Source organism: Amblyomma americanum, chromosome 10, assembly GCF_052857255.1.
Source record: "Amblyomma americanum isolate KBUSLIRL-KWMA chromosome 10, ASM5285725v1, whole genome shotgun sequence".
Lineage (NCBI taxonomy): Eukaryota > Metazoa > Arthropoda > Arachnida > Ixodida > Ixodidae > Amblyomma > Amblyomma americanum.
In genome coordinates, this window is record NC_135506.1 from 45,911,146 (window position 1) to 45,934,788 (window position 23,643).

At 47.9% G+C, this 23,643-nt stretch overlaps 1 protein-coding gene across 1 annotated transcript; it reads right to left on the bottom strand.

Moving 5' to 3' along the window:
* Positions 1-12,475: 12,475 nt before the first annotated feature.
* On the bottom strand, positions 12,476-21,721 carry LOC144106699 (uncharacterized). Its single transcript, XM_077639541.1, has 6 exons — positions 21,592-21,721; positions 19,800-19,945; positions 19,151-19,234; positions 17,363-17,401; positions 16,350-16,400; positions 12,476-12,613 (listed from the first exon to the last, which is right to left on the bottom strand). Exons 1-6 carry the CDS (start codon positions 21,653-21,655, stop codon positions 12,584-12,586), a joined length of 414 nt encoding a protein of 137 aa, XP_077495667.1. The 5' UTR covers positions 21,656-21,721; the 3' UTR covers positions 12,476-12,583.
* Positions 21,722-23,643: the final 1,922 nt, after the last annotated feature.

The following is a 23,643-nucleotide window of genomic DNA, read 5'->3' on the forward strand; positions in this document are numbered from 1 at the left end:
CACCATTTCGTCTGCTAATAAAACACCAGGATGAAATAATGTACAATAAGACACAAGAAGTTCCGAAATGCTAGGCAACGACCGAAAGACGCACTCCGTCGAAATCGCACCTCTAATGCGACGTGACTTTTGGGCAACGTAACTGTAGCTCCAATATGAAAAGAAACAGTAAGTGCACACAAAGCAACCTCTTCTTCTGTTACTTCTGCACTGAAAAAAAAGTTTCCACGAGAATTATGCGCACCGAAAGAAATTGCTTACAACAAAGGAAAACGTGTTCATCTCGCTCGTAGAGAAATTATTGGTTGATTGCGGACAGTGCGCTTTATTTCATATTCAAGCTACCGGTACCTTCCGCTCTGGTTTTTCAAGCGCACGAAATTTCCGGTGAGAATTCCCACACTCAGGAACTTTGCCTTCGGGTGATACTGGCGCAAACTGACCTCGGGTGGGGGGATTGGCCCGCGTTTGCTGTTCAATAAACAGCAAGAGTGTCACATGCAAATTCTAGACTGAGGCTGCAGAGTCTTGGTCGTATTGTCTGAGTTGCTTTCGAGCCAGTAGTAAGTTGTAAAGGCAGTAGCAAATCTAAAATTTAAGGAAATCATTGAGATGCGCAGCTCTTAAGAGCTACCATTTGTAGATGATACCCGGTAAAATTAAACTAGCACCGAAGATTGCAGCAACGACCTTTTATTAGGCTGACTGTCCGAAAAGAAAGGTCCAAACAAAACGCAATGAAAGTAGCGCCGACATGGTGGATCCGTTCAAGATGGTGTTGTGTCTCGGGTCCGTAGGTGCCTTCTCCACACGGGTAGTGACGGGCAGACAGGGAGGTACAGTAAAATGTACTAGTCCGATTATATTCATACGTATTTACATCATACAGTGGTCAATAAGATGATACAAAATGAGTGGCGGAAAGAAGGGTAAAATACGACAAAAAAATGAGTCGGCTTGTCTTAAATAGCTTTTCCCGTCGTTTTCACGTCCTTTCTCTCCAATGAGTAGTACATACTCTTTCTTCGGATGCTGTCTTCGGGGCGTGTCGCCGGCGTCGATTGGTTCTCCGTTCACTCGCTGAGGACCATTGCTCCCGCTTTGTCGGGCTGATCTGTTCACTTGCTGCACCGGATGTTCAGAGTGACAGTTGCTTGCATCTCGCAAGCGTCCGGATTTCAGATCGCCTTCCCACCGATACGCTGGCTCTCGATACCGAGAGCAGAACTCCGCACAGGATGGGCAGCAGGGAGTCTCCCTTCAACTCGGCTGAAGAACCGCTTGGCGTAGACGGCCACAGCTAAGAGTATGCGGAAGGGTTCGGGCTCCCGAAGAGGCGAGGGTTGGCTGACCACTATATGCTAATGACAGTCGCAACAGCGCGTTCCCGCCGCGTCCGTTCACAGACAGCTGTTTTTTGCCAAGGCACGCTTAGCTGTTGAAAAGAGCCATAACAAGGCACAGAAAAGGAGCTTGTTGAAAACGCATTATCTCTTTGCGCATGGCTATCCCTATCTTCTTGCCGTCCCTGGTGCGCTGGAAACGGCATAGCATCTCCGTGAATTCATACGTTTTCACAGTGCGTTTTCTACACCATCATCAGCCTGGCTACACCCACTGCAGGGCAAATGCCTCTCCACATCCTCTCTAATTAACCATGTCCTTTGCCAACTGTGACAACCGTATCTACGCAGACTTCTTAATCTCATCCGCCCACCTAACTTTCTGTCGCTCCTTGCTACGCTTGCCTTCTTTCCTTATAAAAAATCGAGGCTGGAATGTGCGGACATATTGCTCTCAATGAAGCAAAGACACTCTCCACTTCCGGGAGGTGCCTCGAAACATTTCGATTGGTTGAAAGACATGCACGAAACGACAGCTCAGAAGGTTCAAAAATTTCACGCCCACGTGACATGCAGGTATCGTTTTAAAGGCCCCCTACTCAGCACGCCACAGAGGAGCAAAGTGGCAGCCGGGAAACCTGTCTTCAAGCCCAGCCTATAAGCATGAGTTAGGTCTCGACCTAGCAACCGGGCTGACCCTGTTCAGGTGGGTTCAAAGTGGTCTTAGAAGTTGCGCAGTTTCTGAGGAAGACTGCGGTACGCACATTACCCTAACCAATCGTCCGTGATGGAATCCACGCAGACTGCAGTCCTCGGCTCGTCGCGCACACGCATGCAACAGTCACAGTTATGGTTTTGTTTTTCAACTCCGACACCGAGTTCCCGTTCGCGTAAGACACGGTAATCACTTCCTTCACTTCCTGGCACCTATAGTCGCCCAACTTTTGGCACGGGATGAACGGACACTTGCACGCTACCTTCGGTATTTTCGCGGGAATCCTCTGTTCGTCGAAGTCAATCAAGCTGACGAAGGTGCAGGTAGCACGGTCTCCGATTTTGGTCGACTCCGGGTCCGGCACGCATCTCCCAGCTGCGGTTGACGAGTTCGTGGGTCTCGCGTCTGCTGGGAGGACAAAGCCCGTGGCCAACCACAACAGGAATGGCAGGTTTCCACTGGGAGTCATCTTGAAACTGGAGCTCTTCCGAACGGCTGCAACGCACGGCGCAGCCACAAGACTTACGAGTGTCTCTCGCTTAAGCCATCCTGATGGTCGCCCTAATACACGAACACAGCTGTGACGACGTCATTAAATAAATTAAAAAAATCTACGCATCGTTTGAATCAGGAGGCTTCAAATAACTGGATGCTGCGCCTCGCGCAGCGAACAGCTCGTCCAGTGAAGCAGCCTGCGTTTCTGGAGTGGCTCTTTGCTCGGAGTAAGTGTCTGCTTTATACGCGTACTATGATGTCCTTGGCTTATCCTGCTGCAATACAGACGCCCTGCTATTGCGATGTAATGAGGCCTTAGAGAGGGCGAGGGCAGGCTTCTGGCAGATGCGGCAACTGATTGCGTACCGGACGGTAGGAGCGCATCCCGGTTACCTCACGACCTTGGCGAAGCACATGTATGTTGCAAGAGGTAAATGCTCCGAAGCAGACTTGGGAATAACAACTGGTTGTGCAATGTGGCGTTTTTTTTTTTCGTAGAGACGGGTTCTCTATAAATAACGCCACCTTTGTTCGAGCGGTGGAAGCGTCTGCGTTACGGGTGCATTGTTCCCTTTTCGCTCATGCCTGAAAGACTCCGTCACGACGGGAGGTGACGTAACGACGCCGTTAAGACCAGACTTTCTCTTGTTTGTTTAAGCAGTTCCGCAACAAATTCGCAAAGCTGTTGCGGTGGCATTGCCTCCTCAACGCTAACACGTGCATGACCTTCCCAGGCTTGATTGGCCGGCGACGAACTCTCGCTTAACATGCGCGGATGAAACGTGCTGGCAACGGCAAGGATGAAAGCTAGTTGATTGGCATGTGTAATTTTAGCAGCGCTAATACGGCATACAAAAACAGACAAACTATTTCTGTTAATCCGTCCGTTTAGTTTTGTAAAAACTATGCAATAGCTTGTCATTGCGTGACAGTATATAAATCATTGTGTCTTTGGCATCAAGCTTCCTTGAGGCCACAATATGTTTTAGAGTCGTTTCCGAGGCAGATCAGAAAGGGAGACAAGACCAAACTGTCCCAACTTCACACTGAATACTCACATGACATTAGTAAAACAGGATTCCTATTCGTAGTCATTTAGAGCACCTAAAAGCACACTGACAGTTTTAATCACTCCGTGAACGCTTTGGCCTTAAGTTTTCACATTCTTAGTAAGGAATCAGTACTCTAAAGTAATTTTCCACAGATATCAGGAAACGTAAAGGTGCTTAATAGTTCAGCAAGCTTGCTATTTCTGTTGTTTTTTTTTTGTTCTGAGAACGCAGCATTGGAATTCTATGCACCGTAACTGGACGCACAAGTTATCCACTTCGCAGACTTATCGCGAACGCATTACTACTCTAAAATGTCGCGAAATAGTTAAAAACATTCTGAGCGTTTAGTGGTCTAAATTCAAGAAAAAAAAGTTTTCCCCCTTCGTGTTGCCAACCATTTTAATTCTTTTAATTTCTCGAACGGATAGAAAAGCCAATGGTACGTTGAGTAAGATAATGACCCCCGTCAGTAAATTTCTAGTCTTTCACAAATTCAGGCTAATAACTACGCTACTGATGTCCCAGTTTAAGCAAAGGTGTGATAAGCTATGAAGACAAGGAACGCGCAAGCAATGCATTACGCTTAGAAGAAACTTCTAAATGAGGATTTGTGCGCGTGAAACACGCGTAGTTCAGATACAAGCATTGCACAAAATTTGATTGAACCCCATCCTCCAGCAAGATGCAAATATTTTTCAGTAAAACCCTGCGCAAAGGCACCCTGCATAATTTTTTACAAAGAAATAAAATGTTTACTGTGTAATCTTTACTGCAGATCTAGAGCCCCTTGGTCACATTCTGCGTGCATTTAGGCCAGTGCTGAAGCAATAAATGCTGGTCTGCCATTCGACCATACACTGCGACATGCGGATAGAAACACCCCTGAGCTCGTGAAAGAGCTGTCGCATTTGAAAGCGGTTCACACGAGTCGGCGTTGGGCGCGTAGAATAGCGTATGGTGACCGACAGGGCAGCGCTCGCTGCCGTCGATGACGGAGATTGCAAGTTGACCTTGACGAGCTACAGGACGATATGGACAGCGCTATAGCTATACACAAGCCTGTCGTTTTTCACCGAAGCGGACGGCCAGTGCACAGGCAGCACAGCGGATGTGGTAATTTGCGTTCAAAGAGTGGCGCCGTAAATAGCGCGCCGCCGGGCAGGCATGCGATGCCGTAGCCGGAAACGGCTTTTTACTTTTTAGTGCGTTTGCTTGTCTGTCGATCCTCGAGTCGACGCCTCCGTGGCGAAGCGGTCACGCTGTGAGAACACGCGTTGTTCGGCTTTGGGGGCGGCGTGCCAAAGTTTCTGTCGTCTTGTGTTTTTTTTTTTTGCTTTTCTGGGCGGCCCGTCCTCGGATCCTCGTCTTGCATGAAATATGAGCCTCTCTCTTGTGTGCCTCCGTGTTGTTGATCCTCGCCGATGGTTGCGCAACTGGCTGTCAATCGCCCCGTTGCGCTATTCTGCTGAAAATGCTGCGGAGCTTGCTATACCTGGCCACTGTTCGGTGAAATGTGTTTATCTATTTTTTATCGTTCATCCTCGCGCGCCAATCTTGCTTTTAGTTTTATGCAGTTTAACCTCCCAAAGCGACTCAAGATAATTTTGATTAATAACATTATCGACTCCGGATAATTTTGACCACCTCGGGTTCTTTAATGTGCTCTGACATCGCACAGTGCAGAGGTCTTTAGCGTTTCGCCTCCATAGAAATGCGACCGGCGAGGACGGATCGAACCCGCGGCTATCCTGTTAGCAGTCAAGCACTATAACCACTGAGCCAACACTTGTTTTTATACTCGGCATTTATTACAGCGATGCAATGTTCTAACAACAACATATGTCGTGGAATTTGCATGTGGATTTAGTCGCTGCGAAAATATCCCGTGTGAGTGGAATTTTACGCAGGTTGATATGCTTGGTATCGGATCGAGGTCTTCAGCGCATGACGATGAACTCTGCAGACGACGGAGGGAAGTTTCAGGAGGGTTGGTAAACTTGAAGGTTTATTTACATATTTACAAGAGAAGTAGGGAGTCCAAAAGTCAGAGATAAAGTGCTGTGAAACCAGCCAAATCGCGGCTTAAATACAGTGGATATTCCTAGGCACCTAGCTAGGGAAACCGGTGGCTGATCAAGCGTCCAATGGACAGACACACTCTTCATAGTCTCTTCCCTAACCCTGTGACCGCTCCGCCCCCACAAACACGTGTACAGGCGATAAGGAATCCTGGCGCCTTGAGGTCCTGGAATGCTGTTTCCGACCAGTTGACCAGGTGCATAAGGTCGATGGCTTAGCAGGCGGTGATCCCCTCCGTGGGAAAGAGGCGTCCTGGAATGTGGTTTCCGACGGGTTGACCATGTGCATAAGGTCGCTGGCTTTGTGGGCGGTGATCCCCTCCGTGGAAAGATGCGTCCTGACGGCCCCGGGCATTCCAGGCGGTAAGATGAATCAGCCGTGTCCGCCCCCGCTTTGTCTGGCCGCGCAAGTGCAAGCGAGCGAGGCGGGTCCGGCGCCTTTGTTCGGGTCTTTCTGCCGGTCCACGTGAGGGCGCAGTTCGGGAGAAAGGCCGCATTCCATACTCCGGACGAAGGGATGAGAGGCCTTTCGTCACAGCTCGCCGTCGCCAGGAGCCGTTCCTAATCCTCTTCTCAGGACGACAGCACCTTTGGGTCAAACATAGTTCGATGGCGCCTGCCGGGCTCGTCTGTTCTCGCTGTCGGAGCCTCCAATCACAACAAGGTTAAGATATTTTCTCCCTAAAAGCATCAAACTTCTCCTATACAAATCCTTGCTTCTCAGCCAAATTCATTATTGCCATCTTGTTTGGGGTACTGCGACGCTTTCTAATATCACCACATTACACAGAATACAAAAAAAAAGCCCTCCGTAGTATTCTGGACGTTCCCCACGACACACATACGCACCCACTTTTCAAAAAACCGAGTTTACTTCCTATGCCTGATATTTATGAGCAAACACTAATTCGCCGATATAAGACAGGTATAAAAAGAAATAATAACACGTTAAATACTATATCGAACTTAAAACGTAGAGATGAGAAGATAAATACGCGCAGTTGCGAACCCTGGGAGATGCCACGGGCAAGGACTAATTACACATACCAAATGTTGCGCTTTACATTACCATTTGTCTAAATAAAATTAACACTGTATAAGTTTCATTATTGTGCTATTTAGGTAGCTATCTCTTCTTAGTTTCCGCAAAAATGGAAGAAGTTGTTTTTGTAACAGTGTATTTGCCGAATTGTGCATTGCAGTATGTTTTCTGTGACCCATTTGTTGATTTCATATATGTATAATGTGAATTAGTAATTAGCGTAAATTCTTTCGGTTTCAATTGTACATGAGTGCTATATGTACTGCATATACTTTCTGTTTCACTTGAATTCATTTTACACACATATTTATGTATATATTATATATATTGTTACGGTGTGGGATGCCACGGGGTGGCCACGGGCCCGCCCAGAGAAATATAGCAGCAGTACGGAGGAGAGCCGGCGAAGCACGACCGGCGGCGGCCAAGCTTTCTCGTTCTATCTCCCTCGTGGTAGAGCCGCGCGCTCGCCGCTCGCGCTCGCTCTCCGCCTCTTCTTTTATTCCCGTATCACCTTTCCACAGGGGGGGGGGGGGGGGGGGGGGGGGGGGCGGAGAAGTCAGGCCGTGCTTTGATGCAGGGTTTCCTGGGGCAATGCAATGTGGGCTCGCAGATAGGAAACGGTCACATTCTTCGTTGAATTCGAAGTGTGTGAGCTGGGCGAAGGTGTCTGCAGTCGCCGAAGAAGGTCCCACACCGGTTAGGCTAACTTCAGGGAGTTTTATGCATATTGAGCGGCGATCCGTTCATGGGACTGCATTGCGTGGGGAAGGCATGGAGCCAGCAGGCGACGACGGCACTGATGAGGACCCGGTAGCTAAGTCGGAGGCACCGCAGGCGCCGTAGACATATCGCTTCATGTTTGAAACATGCTCTGGGAAAATGTGGTGCACACCGCATGGTCGATGCTCTGGCAGGTCTTCGAGGCGGTATGTCACGGGGCCGAGTCGGGCAACGACACGGTAAGGGCCGCGGTATCGGGGCAAGAGCTTTGCGGCACGGCCAGTCGCACGGATGGTGCGGCGAACGAGGACCATGTCACCGGGCCGGAAGGGGGGATGTGGTGGGTGCTGCCGCGTTGGCCGCTTGCACACGCGCGTGAGCCGTGAGGAGGTTGCGCTGGGCGTCGAGGCGGGCGGAATGAAGTCGTTGAGCAGATTCAGTTGGTGACGCAGTAGGATGGGGAAGGCCCAACTGCGCGTCGAGAGGGATGGAGGGCGTTCTGCCATAGACGACTGAGAACGGCGGCACATGCGTTGTTTCTTGCACTGCAGTGTTGACTGCAAAAGCTGCAGCAGAAACAAAACGATCCCAGTTTGTGTAACAAAACGATCCCCAGTTTGTGTGGGACGGAGTGACGTAGGATGCGAGTACATCCGTGAGGGTACGGTTAACACGCTCCACGAGGCCATTGCACCGCGGATGATTGACGGATGTAGTGGAATGCGCAATGCCGAAGGGAGCGGAGGGCGCGCTCGAATTCATGGGACATAAAGCAGCTCCCACGGTCCGTGATGAGGCGCCGGGGAACACCGTGCCGAAGAACGAGATGCTGTTCCACAAACGCGACGGCATGAGCGGACGACGTGTCTGGAACGGGCAGTGCTTCGACCCACTTGGAGAAGTAGTCGATCGCAACAGAACATACCGGTTGCCGGCACGCGTCTTCGGAAACGGGCCCCAATGATCCAGTCCAACCAGCTCGAAAGGTACGGGAATAAAAGAAGAGGCGGAGAGCGAGCGCGAGCGGCGAGCGCGCGGCTCTAGCACGAGGGAGATAGAACGAGAAAGCTTGGCCGCCGCCGGTCGTGCTTCGCCGGCTCTCCTCCGTACTGCTGCTATATTTCGCTGGGCGGGCCCGTGGCCACCCCGTGGCATCCCACACCGTAAACAATATACATTATGTCTGACACTCGTGTTATTGGGACTTAGGTAATTCTAGCTTAATAAGTAATACCTAACCCTATGCTCTGTCACTGCTTGTTAAAAGGGGCTGCGGACCTTGTCAAGCCACAAAAGGCTTTTTGTTTCGCGGTCCTCAACATTGTAGTGTTGAAATAAATTGAATTGAATATATACAAGATCTATTCACTACGCTCCATTACGCTCCAGACATGTCATACCTCACCGTAATGCAGAACTATTAATTCAAATTGTGTCTGCAGAAAGCACGTCACGAAATTTGCAAACCGCCAAAGGCAGAGTAGACCGGCTGGAGCTTGACTGACGGTGAAACCTGAACCAAACTGTACAACTTTCTATAAGATGTGTTATCCTACTGCTACAATGGCAAGTGACAGAATAGTTTTGGCTTTTGATATTGTTTAACTTCACACGCCTGAATATTTATGTGCAGTTAAATTGTTATCATGCTCTCAGAAGCTAGCTCAGCTCGCTAATATTAATTATGGAGTGATTATATTTTTTTTCAACAATAACAAAAGTTTTTTGCTCTTTGGCCGAGCAGGGATCCATGGTGTATAATTGAGAAAGACATTGAGTTTCTCCCGTGGTATTCTTTCTTGGGCAATGCCTGTGTTTAATATTTCTTGTGACCACGTAGCAACAACCTGCTAAGAGGGAAAATTTTGCTCTCATAAAACATGCTACACTTTTCAAAAGCTATAACTCACCTAATCTATATTGCAAACGCACACCCAGCCTACTCAAGCCTTCATCCTCCTTCGCCTCTTCAGCTCTTCCCGTGGCACACACACAGGCCATCGTCACTTCCATCGTCTTGTTCACCGTGACCCACTTGGAGTCCGAATCGGAGTCGTCCGCGTACGCCACGCTTATAATCGCCTTCACTTCCTGACACCTGAAGTCCCCGAGCGGGCTCCAAAGGTTTCCGGGCCAGTTGCACTTAACGCGTCTACCAATACAACCTTGCAGGCAGTAGCTGATCAATTCACCAGCACTGACCAAGAGTTTCTGGACACCCTCCGCTCCAAATATTTTGGCGCTCGACAGCCACTTATCTCATCTTCCACTTACACCGGCCACACCAACCTGGAAATCGACGCGCCAATCACTTATGAACAGGTCTTCGCTGCTGCCCGCCTTGTAGCCGCTCTAGTGCCCCAGGTGCCGACAAAATCACTAACGCAATGCTACGCAACCTCTCTAATGATTCCCTTCAAGCACTTTCCCAAAACATCAATGATGAACTGAGAACCCAAGGCAAAATATCTGCTCAGTGGAAACACGCAGAAGTGATACTCTTACCTTAAACCCAAAAAGCCACCCTTCCTCTCTGCTCTCAGTTCTATATCGCTCACCTCCTGCTTGTGCAAGCTATACGAGCGAATCATACAAACACACCTGCAAAACTATATTGAATATTAAACTCTCTTTCCCCCTTTTATGTTCGGCTTTCGACCAGGTCTTTCTACGCAAGACGCCCTTTTTCTTCTCAAACACGAAGTCTTCACGGGGATACCTCCCGGCGGAGAGCACCTTCTTCCAGCACTTGACATTATGGTGCCTTTTACATTGCCCACCCTGCAATCCTAGAAGATCTAAATCAGATACAACTGTGGATCTCGCATTTGGCAGTATATCTCCACCTTCCTCACTGCCCGCACAGCCATGGTAGGTATCGATCTACTAGATCGTCTCCCTTCCAAACACCTGGCAAGGGCACTCCACAAGGTGCTGTCCTATCACCACTACTATTCAATATAGTCATATCCCCCCTCGCCCACAAGCTCTCTACACACTCAGACATTGTATATACCATATATGTGGATGACATCACCATCTGGTCAACCCGAGGATCCCTCGCCGCCAAAGAGCAAGCCTTACAAACAGCCATCGGTGTGGTCGAGCATTTTGTTCAGACCAGCGGTATGCAGTGTGCACAGGACGAATCGGAAATAATCTGTATTCACGGTCCCCGCTATCGTTCCCTAGCCCCAATCACGCACGAAATTCACAACCACCCTATAGAAGAAAAATCGCTCATCCGATTGCTTGGCCTCTTGGTCCAGCATGACGGCAAGCCCACCCACACCATTGCCACTCTATGCACATCTGTGCTCAATATCGCACGTATGGTATGACGTATCGCTGGACATCGCAAGGGAATGCGCGAGGACGGCACCATCCGTCTTGTCACGGCCCTGGCCATAAGTCGAATCCAGTATGGTCTCCCATACCACAATATTGATTGCACCGCCGAGAGTAGATCGATATCCTTATCCGTACCCTCTTTTAAAACAGCTCTGGGCCTTCCCGTGTTTACCACTAGACTGCTTGCACACGGGGTTCACAACGAGTTTGCGGAAATCCAGGAGGCTGTTCTGAACTCCATACAGCCTCGTTTCCTCACTACCTCGGCGGTTAGGGCCACCCTTTCAAGGATAGGCGACCCGCAAGAAACCAGGACCATGGCCCTGACCGGAGTTCTTCTCAATGCTGCCCGCTAACGCCTTTTACTTGAACCCTACCCTCGCCACATGAACCACGAGTCAGAGGCCCCGCGCCGTCAGGCCCGTATTCGCAGCCTCCGTAGCTAATACGACCAAGACACGGCCTCGGCTATGTATGACGATGTGGCTTTCTAAGCACAGCCCCAGAGATATGCCTGATCTGCCGTCAATCACGCCAACACACCTTATCTTGGAGCGTCCTTCACGGCACCGGATCCGGCGGCCGCAGAAGTCATTGCAATAGCCACCACCATCAAAATAAGCGACACTCAACACCGCAACACCCACATTTTACCAGACTCCCAAGCCGCCTGTAGAGCTTATACGAGTGGACGTGTCCCGCGTACGGCTCCCTGCGTTCTGGGTGGCCATCTCCAGTATGATAATGTCATCATCTGGGTCCCAGGATATGCAGGTCTCTAAGGCAATATTAGGGCAAATGCTCTAGCTTGAGACTATATAAACCGAGCGGGGAACACTGACTGTACTCTCCACCCCCTCTCAACGAATTTTTCAGCCCGCCTAGAGACCCTCCGCCTAAATAGGCGTCTCTACCCCCCGCCACATACGAAACTTTCCCTAGCGGACTCCTACCGCCTACGACGCATCCGAAAACTCACTTTCCCCAACCTCCGCCACCTATACCTCATTCACCCAACATTATACGCAGATACATGTCTTTGGTGTGGCGAAATTCCCACATTCACGCACATTACATGGACATGCTATGATAAACCGAACCACTTAAAGCCGTACAGCCCGGCGCTGGAGCAGTGGGAGGTGACGCTGGCCAGCGGCACCCTGGAAGACCAGGAGGCGCTAGGCGCCATCGCCAAAACATCGGCGAAGCCACTGGAGTCTTGGAGTCTTGGAGCGCCTTAACCGCTGGTCCACCGCAGCAGGCCGAGCCCGAGACCACCAGTGTTCTTTAATTTATAGGCATCACCAGATAAGCCAAAATGGATGCTAACGAATAACTACACCGTTATTTAGAGTCTAGTCCACATTGACGAATCCTCCAAAATACACTTCACTTGCAATATTCAATTGACGTCATGATTGCATCCAAATTTCCGCCATGGGTGGACGTGCTGGTAACGAGCACGGAAGAGCTAGCTGCCTACACTACCGCGAGCAATTTTGGTGTAGGTGGTACAGGCTGTCTTCACCCGGTCTGGCTTTCGCTATATATGTCAGACTCCTACTGAAGTATGAGTGAAGTGTGCAGGATGGCAGGAAATATTTATGCGCGGGAACGTTTTCATGAATCGACAAGTTAGTACGTGATAAGCAAAAGTTTTTTTATTTCAAAACTGTTTTTTTTTTCATTTATTGCTCATCAACAAAGAATGCTCCCAGCTGTGAGAGATGTGTCTATACACCTACAGGTTGCACCGGACGCCAACTCCTGGGCTTCTGGGAGGCTCACATCTGCACTCTTTCTTGTATGCATCGCTGAAAGATAAATCCCGATAAGCTTCTTAGCACAAACTACGACGTAAATGTCCGGCACATACATCTCCTCTCACAGGCCCCAGAAGCGAAAATATAAAAATTATGGGAGCACTTTGCCAATCTAAAGTGTGGCAAAGCGAAAGCCTTTGGCCTTGCCGACCGCGATTCTAGCTTCGCAGGTCCTCACACCAGTAACACTTTCTACCTTGCCACACTTTCGATCTAGACGACGTTGTTGGCGCTTGCGGTCTGCTTCTTTGGCCTTCTTCTCTTCTCTGGCTTCTGGCTTCCCTGGTGGTGGCGCGCAGGTGGCGCCACTAGCGCTCGCGTTGTTACCATAACGACCACGGGTGTGACGTCACCCTCTCCCGTCGCTATATCGACGCCCACGCTAAATTGACGCATTTGGTTGTTGTCTCTTTTTTTAGCTGTAATTTGATATAATTAATTAACTAACCATACTCCAGTCATCAAACATGGCGTGGGGGTAACATTTTGTCCCCTCGATCTGATTCTACCATTCGTTTTCTGTTATCCTGATCAGTTGCCGCGTTATTCGTGGAAGAATGCGTTACGTCGAACGCGCGAATATCAGCCATTAAAGGCTTTCGCCTTAATAAAATAACAGCGAGCTGAGTGTATTTGATCGAATCAGTGTGGGTAATGTGAAAGTCGTAGCGGACTTGCAACAAGGCTGTTTCTTGGGCTGGTAGATTGCTCATAATTGCTCACAATAAGCTCTCATATTAAGTGGAGGCTTACAAGAATACAATGACTTGCAAGTGAATTTTATTTACGGCACGGAAGCACATGTGTGTGTGTGTGTGTGTGTGTGTGTGTGTGTGTGTGTGTGTGTGTGTGTGTGTGTGTGTGTGTGTGTGTGTGTGTGTGTGTGTGTGTGTGTGTGTGTGTGTGTGTGTGTGTGTGTGTGTGTGTGTGTGTGTGTGTGTGTGTGTGTGTGTGTGCGTGTGTGTGTGCGTGCGCGTGCGTGCGTGCGTGCGTGCGTGCGCGTGCGTGCGTGCGTGCGTGCGTGCGCGTGCGTGCGTGCGTGCGTGCGTGCGCGTGCGTGCGTGCGTGCGTGCGCGCGCCAGCTGTTCCAGCTAGACGTAAACAAGCTTTTAAAGAGTATCGAATTTCCTCGCCGCGTGGAACCAACTGACGGTTCTTTAGAGTTGCGTGACGTAGTCTGCCGTATTTTTCTTTTCGTTCGCTAACGAAGTGTCAATGAAAAAGTTGTAGATTAGTTTTAAAAACCACTCGCTGAAACGTTTGCGCCAAGGTACCGTTTACGTGCTGTTTAATACGCAAAGTAGTTTTTTTGCCGGCCTTAAACCATAACTGGCACAAGAAAAAAACTTCCACGTGACAATGGACCCACTTCAACGCCCCATACCGCGTCTTGGAGAAAAAAAATAGCTTTTGTTTTCCTGAAGTGCTCTCCCCGATGAGCCTTTCCGTGCACATTGGGGCAGAGATGTGAGCCAGCAGCTGGTGAAGTGATAGCTTTAAGGCCAATAGTATGTAAATCTTTTCTTGATTAGAACAGCGCTGATAGCAGTTTTTCGATGCGATCTACAACTTTTCCTTTCCCACTTTGTTCCTCATGTCAATAATTAAAAAGTTAGATAATTATGCTTAACTAATAAATTAATTTTAAGGAACGAAAAAAGTACTGCACACAACTTTGAACAATCTTCAGTTGGTTTCACTGGACCATGACACTTCGTCTTTTTTAAAAAAATTGGTTTCATTTAGCTGGAACATCTGGTATATGTACATATGTATCACGCATGCAACGGTACTTGTAACTCGCTTCAACCATGCACTCACTGAAAAATGGAAAATGGATCGCAAGTTCTTTCACTCCCTCTCTTATCCCTTCCCTTACGGCGCGGTTCAGGTGTCCAACGATATGAGACAGATACTGCGCCATTTCCTTTCCCTAAAAACCAATTATTATTATTATTATTATTATTATTATTATTATTATTATTATTATTATTATTATTATTATTATTATTATTATTATTATTATTATTATTATTATTATTATTATTATTATTATTATTATCGCAAGTTTTGATGGGACAGTCATGGCACTGTTCTGACAGGTGACGTTTTCTTGATTCCTGGTCAGAGCCCTGCCATAAATGTGCCAGCAAAACTGCGAGCCATTGTTCAGTGAGTGCACGGTAGAAGCGAAGGGTAAGGACCGATACATGCGTGGGATTATAGAGGCAAGAGTGATCCCCGGGAAGACAGACGAGTGCCCCTCAGTGCACCGTCGCTGAATCTCTCAGATAAGGGAGTGGCGTATCTGGATTTCTTCCTCTATTTGTTTTGTTGAACTCAGTTCAGTATATACGAATATATTATGCTCCCGTTTCGTCAATGGAATTCAGTTGCAAGTTAGCGCTGTGTCCTGCATCTCTCTCGCTAAGACTTTCCCTTTGCCTTTCTCGTTTGCACCGTATTCACCCAGCCCGCTATCGCCCTCAGTGTCCATTTTGTCGGGCTCCCTCTGGTACACAGTCTGGGCCTGCCATGCTATCCAAGCGGCCACACGTATACCAGTACGAAACAAAGAGGACTGGGCGAGCGGTCTTCGCGCACCCAACCTAGAGGACCAGCGTTTGCTCGTTCGCCTGGCTGGTGTAGCGTCGAGGGCTGTTGGAGCCCTCGACGTAGGGTCTCACTCCAAGTCCGCAGTATGTATTCCCTCTCCCCCCTTAAAGTAATGAATGTTTCTCACTGAACACTCACTCCCTTACTCCCTTACTCGCTGACACTCACTCATTGACTGACTGACTGACTGACTGACTGACTGACTGACTGACTGACTGACTGACTGACTGACTGACTGACTGACTGACTGACTGACTGACTGACTGACTGACTGACTGACTGACTGACTGACTCACTCACTCACTCACTCACTCACTCACTCACTCACTCACTTACTCACTCACTCACTCACTCACTCACTCACTCCCATGTCCCTGTGTTCTTGTGCGCTTACATTTTCGCCAGAATAAAGGCGTGCGAGCTCTGAAATTGATTTCAGCAAAGAAACATTGTCTATGTCCCCTGCCTATTGAGAAGCTTCGTGTCTTCGAAGTTGTAATAGCACTCTTAGTTTTACAGAATTAATTTTATATTCTTTTGTCTATCCTCTCTTTCTGATGTCTCTGTTGTTCAAGCTGAACAGCATATATGCCTGAGGAATCGCACTCACACTACTCACAACGGCTGTGTTGACTTGATCGAAGGGCATCAAAGCTGTCTGCCACCCTCACCCTCTCACCCTCACAGTGATATGACACACACTTCGTTCCTGATGCGCACATCAACACTTCTACAAGCCATGTAGTACTAACTAGTCTTCGGCAGCAACTGAGAGCTTAGACTGCTGTTAAGGATTACGGGCAGCCCTGAATACAGGTGATAGATGTTATCCGCAGAGGCGGGGTGCTTGAGGAAGCGCACGAAAGCTGAAGATAGAAGAGCACGAATACGGGCGTATGCTTGCACGCGTTGAATAACGTTGTCACGTGCCCAAGGTGGACGAAGACGTAACGCGCGTAGATACCTAACTAAAAGGTAAAACAAGGAGGTAATCGCCAGGTATAGAATCGTCCGCATAAGAAATGCAACTAACGCCAGTTTTTGGGCAGTTCACATTTTACACAAGTCGGCACGTCTAAAAACGGCAGGGTGTACTACGCGTAGCACTCACCCCAGCGTTGTCAAACAAGGTCATCTCGTCGGGAGTCATACCGCTTGTCGCCTGGGTCAAGACATGAAAGAAAAAGACATCTGTTACGCTTATGCAGAGACTGCGTCCAGTTGGTGTAAGATTTAACAGCATGGGGTAAGCATTTGGGCGATTGGTTATAAATTCATATTAAAGCTGTAGCTCCACATTTTGTACACAATGGCTCCAGCGCCTGCAGAAGTCGTTTTCCTTATGGCCGATCAGTCGTTTCCGGCTAAATCAAGAGCCTGCGTTTGAGTAAAGTCCGCAGTTCCTAATGTTCTTGGTCTCGAAAAACAAGTGTAGCTCATTTAAGGTTAGCGCAAGCTCAGCTCGGTGACATAATATATGTACCCCATTTGCCGAAAGTAACTGAGCAACAGGTTTTCGCTTCTAAACCGCATAAAGGAGCCTTTATGGAAACGCTAAAGACCGAAAGGTGTCAGAACGTGAGGACGAGTGCTGACCATACTTTACACAAATTCACACCATAAGAGCTGCCATAAGTGCTTCGCTAGGCGGTTAAGAAACAAATCATCGTTGCCCGGTTACTTTTAGTAAAGACGGGACATTAGGTCTGCCTCGATGTCTTGCTTTAATATTGCTGGGCAAAGAGGAAGTATTCACACTACTTTGTTCAAACTGACAAAGGTTGCCGTTCGGGGCACGAATAAAATGCGTATTTCTTTGGTGCGGAAGGGTTCATAGGTCATTCCTTATTTCGCGCAAGCCAAAGGCAATCCTTGTGCAGTCTGCAGATTATGCACGCTACGGACGAGGTTGCTGTTAAGAGGCAAGTAATTTTGTTGGAAAGCATATATGCTGTAGTCCAAAGTGTTGCTGGACTAGTCGGGCGCTATCACTAATCAGAAGTACACAAGGATGGACGCAGGACGAGCGAAACGCGAGGTAATTCAAAGAAATGAAATTCTGAGAGCAAGAAATAAGACGCTTTGCTAAGAATGTGGAGCGTGAAAAAGTTTGTGAAAACTTGCCTTGAATCTGTCTGCTCTCTCTTGGAAGCAGGTCCTCAGCTGCAAAGTATAATGATTTCGCATTACTTCTAATATCGCACACCTCGCCGCTGCACTTTCGTTTTTGAAGTACTTGCATTGCTTGCTATTGCGTGTTAGATGGACGTTAAAAACAATTCATTTCATTCAAAAGCTTTCCTGTACAAGTTGCTATGCCTGTGACTTCTTAGCAACATAATTTGAACGCTGCTTTAGCACAATGGTTCCTTATTATCAGCGCCAGTGAACAAAAACAATTTGAGTAGTAGCATTATATTCTGTACATCGGTGTATCCAGAGAGATGAGTCCTTTAACTGCGTTGAATGGTTGATACAAGTCGCTAGTTAATTATGCCGGCAGTTTTAATCGTGCTGTGAGTGGCTGAGGGAATTAAACTCAAGCAGATACGGTCTTTCAGAGCAGGGAGCACCATCCTTTGTGGATGCTAATTCAAGTACTGAAATAAAAGCAAAGAATGAAATGGCAAACTACTGAAGGAGTTTGTAAAGCTTCCACTAAAAGCCCCACAATACTACGGATCACGCATGTGTCGCCATTAAGTTTCATTACCGTGCCGAAGGGCCCGAAATATGACAGGAAAACGTTTGTACATATATGACAGTGTCTAGCAGTAAAGCGACTCTGTGCACATAATTCGGGGTTTCTAATGACAAATGGAGGTACGTCTTGCTCGCAATACATTCTTCCTTTTACACAGATAGGTGCATCAAAGACTGTATCCCGTGCATCTCATTACCGTGGAACAAAATAGGGAGGATAGCCGACCCTACTGATAAGACGGTGCGACTGGTCATCGGAGAGAGCTTCGTAGCAGTTCCGATAGATGGCATCGCGGCCTAATAAGAACTCGAGTTAGTGTGTATGTATCATACAGTAACTAATACGAACCGATCGTTTCGGCGAAGAGGGTGATGCCAAACACATGTTTGTATGCTGGAGGAATGGAGTGGACTGTGAGAACACAGAGAAACACTGAGCGCATGACGAATGCTCCGCATTACCGGCGTAGCAATACCGGTCTGTCCCACCACACTTTGGAGTCGCACAGGCCGAGTCGCATAGGTTCCAACCGAAGAGCGCCAGGTCGAAGCGCGGTCGCGCGCTTCTGTTTTTTCCGTCTTTTCGACTGCCCCCCGGAAGCCGCTAAACCAATCAGCGTTTCCTAGGAAGTGAACAAAACGTGCTCTTTATACTGCTTTGTATTGCTGCTAAGTGTCGAGACCAACAACTCTCATTACGAACGAGATCACGCGGAAAAGCAAGCCGCAAGTCGTGCTTGCTAATGTGAACGTTTACATCAATTACCAGCTCGTTGGTATAAAAACTTGCTACCGGTCACACGTCCTTCGCGACTCGCACGTGTGAATGGGACTTTACAGTATCCTTGGTTGTAACTGTAAACTCAAGCGTGCACCGGATGGGGATAGTGCGGCGGCTCTCGAGGAATGTGCCGTTCTTGGTCACGGGATCTAGCCATATATGAATATATGAGAGTGATAGGCGTCATGCGAGAGAGTGCAATGCAGTTATCGTTGTCCCTTCTCCCCTGAATAGGGCGAGCATTCATGGAACTCTAGGCCGACCCTATAAGGACAGCAGCGCATGCTGGGTCATTCTCGTGGGTCGCCATAGGCCACGCACTTTTGCACTTCCTTCCGGGCAGCTATCACATGGGAGCAGTTTTGTAACTTATTTCCCGCACTTCCACCTGGAAGTTAGTTAATGGTCGTTCGTGATTCGATACTTACCGCATCAGTTCTCTGCTGGCGATCACTGATGCCAATGGTTCTGGCGGCGCATTCCGTTGCCGTGGGAATGATGCCGTCGGTGAACTAGGTCAAACGGAAACGGCTCCCATTGAAACAAGGTATCAGACAGTGAGCACGCAGCGAATTACATTTCGGTTGTGCTTGTTGACATGTAGCGCAGGTGTGGATAGGATCAGGCAAACTATCTTCGCTTGAGAAGAATCCGCGCTTCGTCTGCGCGTTGCACTTCGTGAGCACGCAGCATGTCAAAAATCGGATTACAATTTTTTTTCGTGGCAAAAATATGCGAGCAATGTAAAGAAGATAGATCAGCTGGGAAAACGAATATATTCGTTGATTTGAAGGCATGAAAATCGAAATCTAATATCGACGCAGTAATTACTCATTGTCATATACTTGACCGCCGTCTTACTGCTCCAAAGGAAAGCTATAGTGCTATTTTGAAAAATATGAGAATGCTGCATCGCTATACTTTCTGTGAATGCTGCTTCTCTGGTCCGACCTTCATATTCAACAAGACACAAACCCAGGAAATCTGGGCGAACGTTTCTCGTTTCCAGGGCTGCCACCAGGTTGATTTCTTGTCCGGTTCGTTTCTGAGCTGACATGTCCGAGTCGGCGCACTCACCCGCTGTATGATGGCCGGGTTGATGTCCCTCGCCATGAGCAGGCACTCGCGCGTGTTGTCGATGCGGTCCATGAACTGCTGCGCCAAGGCTTCGTTGGGCACCAGCTGGCGCACCATGGACTTGAGCCGGTCGATGATGGCGTTCACTGCGCATTTGGAAAGTCGAAAGGAAATCATGTGCATCATCTTTAAGATCCGCAAAATTAAACCCACTGCTAGACAATGGCATGTCCTATTAACCTCCACTAACGTAACTTTTGCAGGAGCGTGGCAGATCAGTCTCAGCAAAATGATAACGCAATCCTTACTTCTCATTCTCCACGACTCTTAGCTGCAGTTTCCTCTTACTGACACGCAGTCGAGCACTCTGAGACTGTGTCACTTTCCTATTTTGGGCGTTTCATGTCCTGCCGAACTACCATATTCTATGTCATGAAAATATGTCAGCTGGTAAGCTGCGCGGACAATCGAGGGCGGGTGTCGCACTCTTTTGTGTTGTTTTGCATATACCTCTACAACTGTCTGTTCTCCCTACATCTCTCCCCTCTTTCTTCGCCTTACCTGTTTCCTCCCTGACCTTTAAATTCCAGCTAACTGCAACGAAGCAAGGTCCGCGGATCGCAACAATTTTTACGCGATAGCGTATACAGCCAGTTCGGCCTAAAAGATCCGTCGACGTAGTCAGCACCGAGTGTCGGAAATAATCGGGGGCTGCGCAAAAAAAAAAAAAAATCATATGCCAACTGCTTGCCGCTGGATGTTCTGGATGGTGCCATACAATTCAGCGCTTCGTGCAGCATAAACTTACTAGTTAGAGTCTAGCTCGCGCAGGGACTCGAACCAGAAACCTATAACCGGGGGCCGCGAAAAAAAATCACGTCATAGTAATTAGTGGTTCTAGCGATTGATGATTGATTGGTGTATGATAGGCGATTACGAGTTAATGAAATCATTTAATTAATTTTTTAACTAAAGAAATGAAAAAATGGATAGGGGGTTCCAAAGGTGTCAAAATGCCCAGAATTAAACGCGAATGCTTGATGATGCTATTTAAGAAATTGTACTGTGTAAATGATCAAATATTTGAAACAATTGAAAACAATGAGAAATGCATTCAAAGGTGTCAAGCTGCTCAGATTTGAAAGCCTAACCCAGTACGCTGTCGCGTCATCGCCTTTAGGCGGAGGTGAGTGTCCTCTCCAATTTTAATTACTGTATTTTTGTTTTTGATAAATCACAAAATAGAAGAAGCGGTTTGGAATGACTACGTCAAGTTTTCAGACTCTGCGAAATAAGGTGTAATGATTACGTCATGTTTTCAGACACTGCGAAATAAGGTGTTTTCCGCCTATCAGTAGCGGAATGCTTGTTAATACGTTCATTGTATATTGAATTTCACACACACTCTTGTGCAGTACTTTCTTATAACATGGCCTTTTGCAGGCGTGGAGTAGTCTGCGATTCAGTGACTCCAACTACAGAACCGAAAACTTGTCTCTGTGCGTTATGTTACGATCATATACTGGAATAGAAAAATCGGACGTGATGGCGTCCTTTTGCATAAACCCTGTGCTGATTCCAGCCTCCTTGGTATCGCAATTTTTTCACAGACTGTACAGAATGAAAACATTGCAAGCCACTAACGCCCACGAGCTTTACATATCCGCTCGGCCTGTCAATGCAACGTTTGCAGAGGCGTGAAAGATGGGCTTCCGCTTCTTTCGCATTCCCTGATGATGTTACGCATAAAATAAAAGTATTTAAAGCCATTTTTTCAAGGCAATCTGCTTACCGTTACCGTCGGCCACCAAGAATGTCAAGCACAGCATCGCGATGGTCGCTGTAAGTCGAGGCATCGCACACTCCAGAAAGGACTGCTGAAACCAACAACGAAGTTATCCAGCTGACGAGACAAAATGCCGATGCCGATGCGGAGTGCCAATTGCCAAATAAGTGTATGACTATTCTACGTAGAGACTAGTATCTCGCTGGTGGGATCCAGGGTTTGTCACCAGCCGCTTATATATGGCCTTTCGGGAATGCTGGAACCAGCTGGATCTACACTTGTACGGTTTGCCTCCGCATCCATGCGTTTCGACATCCACGGCAGAGGCTGTGCCGAAGCGTGGACAATAAAAGACGCTTTCCTTTCTCTTGTTCGTACACTGTCGTTGTTTTGTGGACCGCTTTCCGAACACGTGATGCCCGTACAAAAGGCTACGCGGTCGAAATTCCGGGGGCGGTGCAAGCTGGTACGACGATGAAGAGTAGGCGTGGCTAAAGACACTTAGTTCGTCATATTGCGTCTGCAAAACGTTTCCGTGCGCAAAGGACGGCTGGAAGAAAGAAGAAAGAGATAGAATGCGTAGCTACGGCAACGAATGACGGTGTGCTTCGGGCGAATTTGAATAATGATTTCCAGGAGGGGAATTCCATTTCTTCTTACTCGCTTTCACATTGGCCCATCTTTGTCGTTCCCCTGACTGAAACTTGTATGCACTGGAGTTCTGCGTTTGCTATATATTTCGCCTAGAGGCAACCTTTTCGCTTCGCACCAGGAATTGGAGACAGTGGTCTAGTTCTCTTGTGTAGACATCATGTGGCGTATGACAACGAACTAATATCGGTATTTTTTGTAAAAAAACTTGCACAAGATGGCAGCACAGGTTCGATCGGAGAACCTTTTTATCTGATTGACGTAGGGTGAGACAATCCTGCTACGGCACGACGCATGCGTACAGTGGGCGAGTATCGACCGCAGGAGGGCATCGTCAGGTGGCGCCCCCATTCAGAGTGGCAAACTTGGGAACACCAGGGAGGGCTCTTACTTTTTGCCCACTACTGTGCGTGTGGACGCATTGGCCTACAACCCTGCAGTATGAGAAGGGGTAACCGTCTTCTGAAATGTCTGGTGATGGTAATTTTCTTGCTGGCTTCTACAAGCATGGCTCTCAGTAATAGAACGTCCTGTAAGCGCATGAAGGAAAAATTCTGCTTTAAGAGCGCTAGCTCTTACTACTCACGTTTGTCAAGAACGTGTCTATCTTGAAGGTCAAATTGACCATAACAGTCACCACGTGAGGACAGTGTATCGCGTAGCTGCAGTGGCCGCGTAGCACCTCAATTGATACGTATACTTTCGATCCGCTATGTGCCAGTATAGCGGACCACCATTCGCATAAAATTTGGGGTCACTCGTTTGACACAGAATGTTTGAAGTGGTGTCAAATGAGTTGGCTTGTTCATGACTCTAAAATTACTAATGAATATGAAGCCCAAAATATGTGTAGGGCTCGCACCGGCGACCTTTCCATCCCCAAACCGTGTATCCCGAGAACCTTCACCCGGCCATTACGGCCGAACCGTTTGTCGCAGGGGGTTCCAGATGGTTTCAAACAATTCGTCATGTTTTGATGCACATGCTTAAGAAATTTATTAACGGATATAACGAGTAAATATACCGGATATAGCGAAGGTGGCTGTAAATCGCAATCAGGTAGATGGCGCTGCTTGTGTCTTAGAAGGGATGTTTCCTGTCCTGGATGTTTGGATTTGGTCTTCTCCACGTTTGCTGAGCACACCAACGGAAACAGTTGAAGCTCCCGTAGCTAACGCTCTTAAGACTAACACTGAGGGAGTGTTGGCGGATAATTTTTTCTCACCACATACCCAAAAATTAAGGACAAGCGCATTTTTTCAACCAGTAGTTGTTTATAACGGAAATATTTTCATATAGCGTAAGATTCCACTGTAGCAATCAATATATCTGCAAATCTTCATTCGGCATGCTTGCATTTGTTTGGCATTAACGCTTTTGCTCTCGTCGAAAACGTTTCCCATTGTT